General features: G+C 44.9%; 1 protein-coding gene across 2 annotated transcripts in view; it reads left to right on the top strand.

Annotated features, from left to right (window-relative positions):
• gramd4a (GRAM domain containing 4a) overlaps positions 1-1,834 on the top strand; it is a 36,470-nt gene that overhangs the window by 24,146 nt on the left and 10,490 nt on the right. For both annotated transcript variants that reach the window (XM_025057463.1, XM_025057462.1), the window contains exons 4-5: positions 415-535; positions 1,597-1,658. In XM_025057463.1, the coding sequence (XP_024913231.1) occupies positions 415-535; positions 1,597-1,658 (183 nt within the window). The remainder of the gene's footprint in view (positions 1-414; positions 536-1,596; positions 1,659-1,834) is intronic.

The following is a 1,834-nucleotide window of genomic DNA, read 5'->3' as shown; positions in this document are numbered from 1 at the left end:
GCCCAAACACAAGTATTTGTTAACTTTTTGTTTTTTCCCCTCCTGTGCCTGCGATCACTTTTGTTGACCTGCCTTCCTTCAATATTCATGGCAGCCTTTAGTCGGGGACAATGGAGCGAGAGGAAACACTGCTGATGTTGCACTCAGGCCTGACAAAGTCCTGGAACATGATAGCACCTGATGCTAGGAGCTGATTGACAAGGAGGAAGAGTAGAGGACAGGTGGAGGTGAACGAGGCAGACGCAGGGAGAGAGATGAAACAAGAGACTCCAACTCCAGCTGTTAGATAATGGTTTGATGTGGAACTGATGAGACGGCACTTGAACTGACAGTTGAAAAATAGTACCGTTAAACAGTTTCAAATAATTAAATCTTTTGATACATAAAGTCTTCTGTGTCTGTTGTGTTCTCCAGAGGAGGAGCTGAGGAAGCTTCGGGAAGAGACCAATGTGGACTCCCTGAAACAGGAGCTGGAGAAGGAGCGAAGCAAGAGGATAGACCTGGAGCAGAAGATGAACGAGGTGCTAAAGACCAGGTACGAGGGCAGGGCCGCGGCCCAGGTGTTGATGGACGAGGACTTACAGATGTCCAAGATGCAAACAATAATAACAACAGAGTGACAGAAAGTGATGACATCACGTTTTGTTACATTTCAACGGAACAGAGTTTACTATAGGTCACAGGCTCATGTGTGTGTGTGCAAACAATAATAACAACAGAGTGACAGAAAGTGATGACATCACGTTTTGTTACATTTCAACGGAACAGAGTTTACTATAGGTCACAGGCTCATGTGTGTGTGTGTGTGTGTGTGTGTGTGTGTGTGTCAGTCAGTCCCCGTGGGTCTCAAGGTCTGGCTATAAATACACTCCAGTTTCTTGGCAGGCAGAAAATGCCACAAGGGTTTGTGTGGGTGTGTCTACTCGTGTGTGTGAAAGTGGGAAAACAACAAACAAGTCACATGTTCCTGTATGTGTTCTGTAGGTAAAATCCTTAGTGATCTTAATTAACCTTCAACAACACGTCTTTGGCTCCGTGTGTTTGTGTGAGTAATTAGATGAGACGGCCAATGAGAAATTCCCATGAGGGTGCAGGGGTCAAGCTACGACCAGCAGAAGCCCCCGTCTAATGTGGCGTGACCTGGCCACTGTACAAACACACACACACACACACACACCCCTCCATTCAAAATATTATACTGTATATCTGTTTTCACCTGTGGTTCTCAAACTGTGGTACAAGCACAACTGATGGTACTTTGGCTCCCTCTAGTGTTACCCCGGTGGATTGTTTTAATTTTATATTTATTTTTTTAACAGTGTTAGTAAAATAATGCATGTAGATAAAACAACACAGACAGTTATGGCTCCAGTTGGTGACCTCTGACCTAAGGTGATATCTTGGAGGGAAAGACTTTTTTATACCCATGACTAAGTGTGTTGTTTGTTCTTGTAGAACATGTATTTGGGTTCATTGCCAGTGCAGCGTCACGTCCAGAGCCGTAGATCTCCACATATTAGATTAGATTAGATTAAAAAAAAAACGTGAGCTCAACCCTGTGACAAACCATGTTTCCTTCTCGTCTTTCCTCTTCAGGTTGGAGGACTCTCCACCACAGCCTCCCAGAAAACAGCAGTCGCCCTCCAACAATGGAACAGGTGAGAACCTGAAAGAAGAAAAAAGAAAAGAGAGAAAGATACAGAAAAAGAGACGAGGGTGAGGGTGAGGGTGAGTGCAGGGAGGACTGACAGGAAATGAGCTGGAAAGGAAGTTTGACGTAAATGAAAAAAATGTGGGAGGAAAGTGAGGAGGTTGGGGGGTGAGGGGGTGTGGG

Source organism: Cynoglossus semilaevis, chromosome 8, assembly GCF_000523025.1.
Source record: "Cynoglossus semilaevis isolate Cse_v1.0 chromosome 8, Cse_v1.0, whole genome shotgun sequence".
Taxonomy (NCBI): Eukaryota; Metazoa; Chordata; class Actinopteri; order Pleuronectiformes; family Cynoglossidae; genus Cynoglossus; species Cynoglossus semilaevis.
Note: the sequence above shows the minus strand (reverse complement) of the source record. Positions and strands in the feature narration are given on the sequence as shown.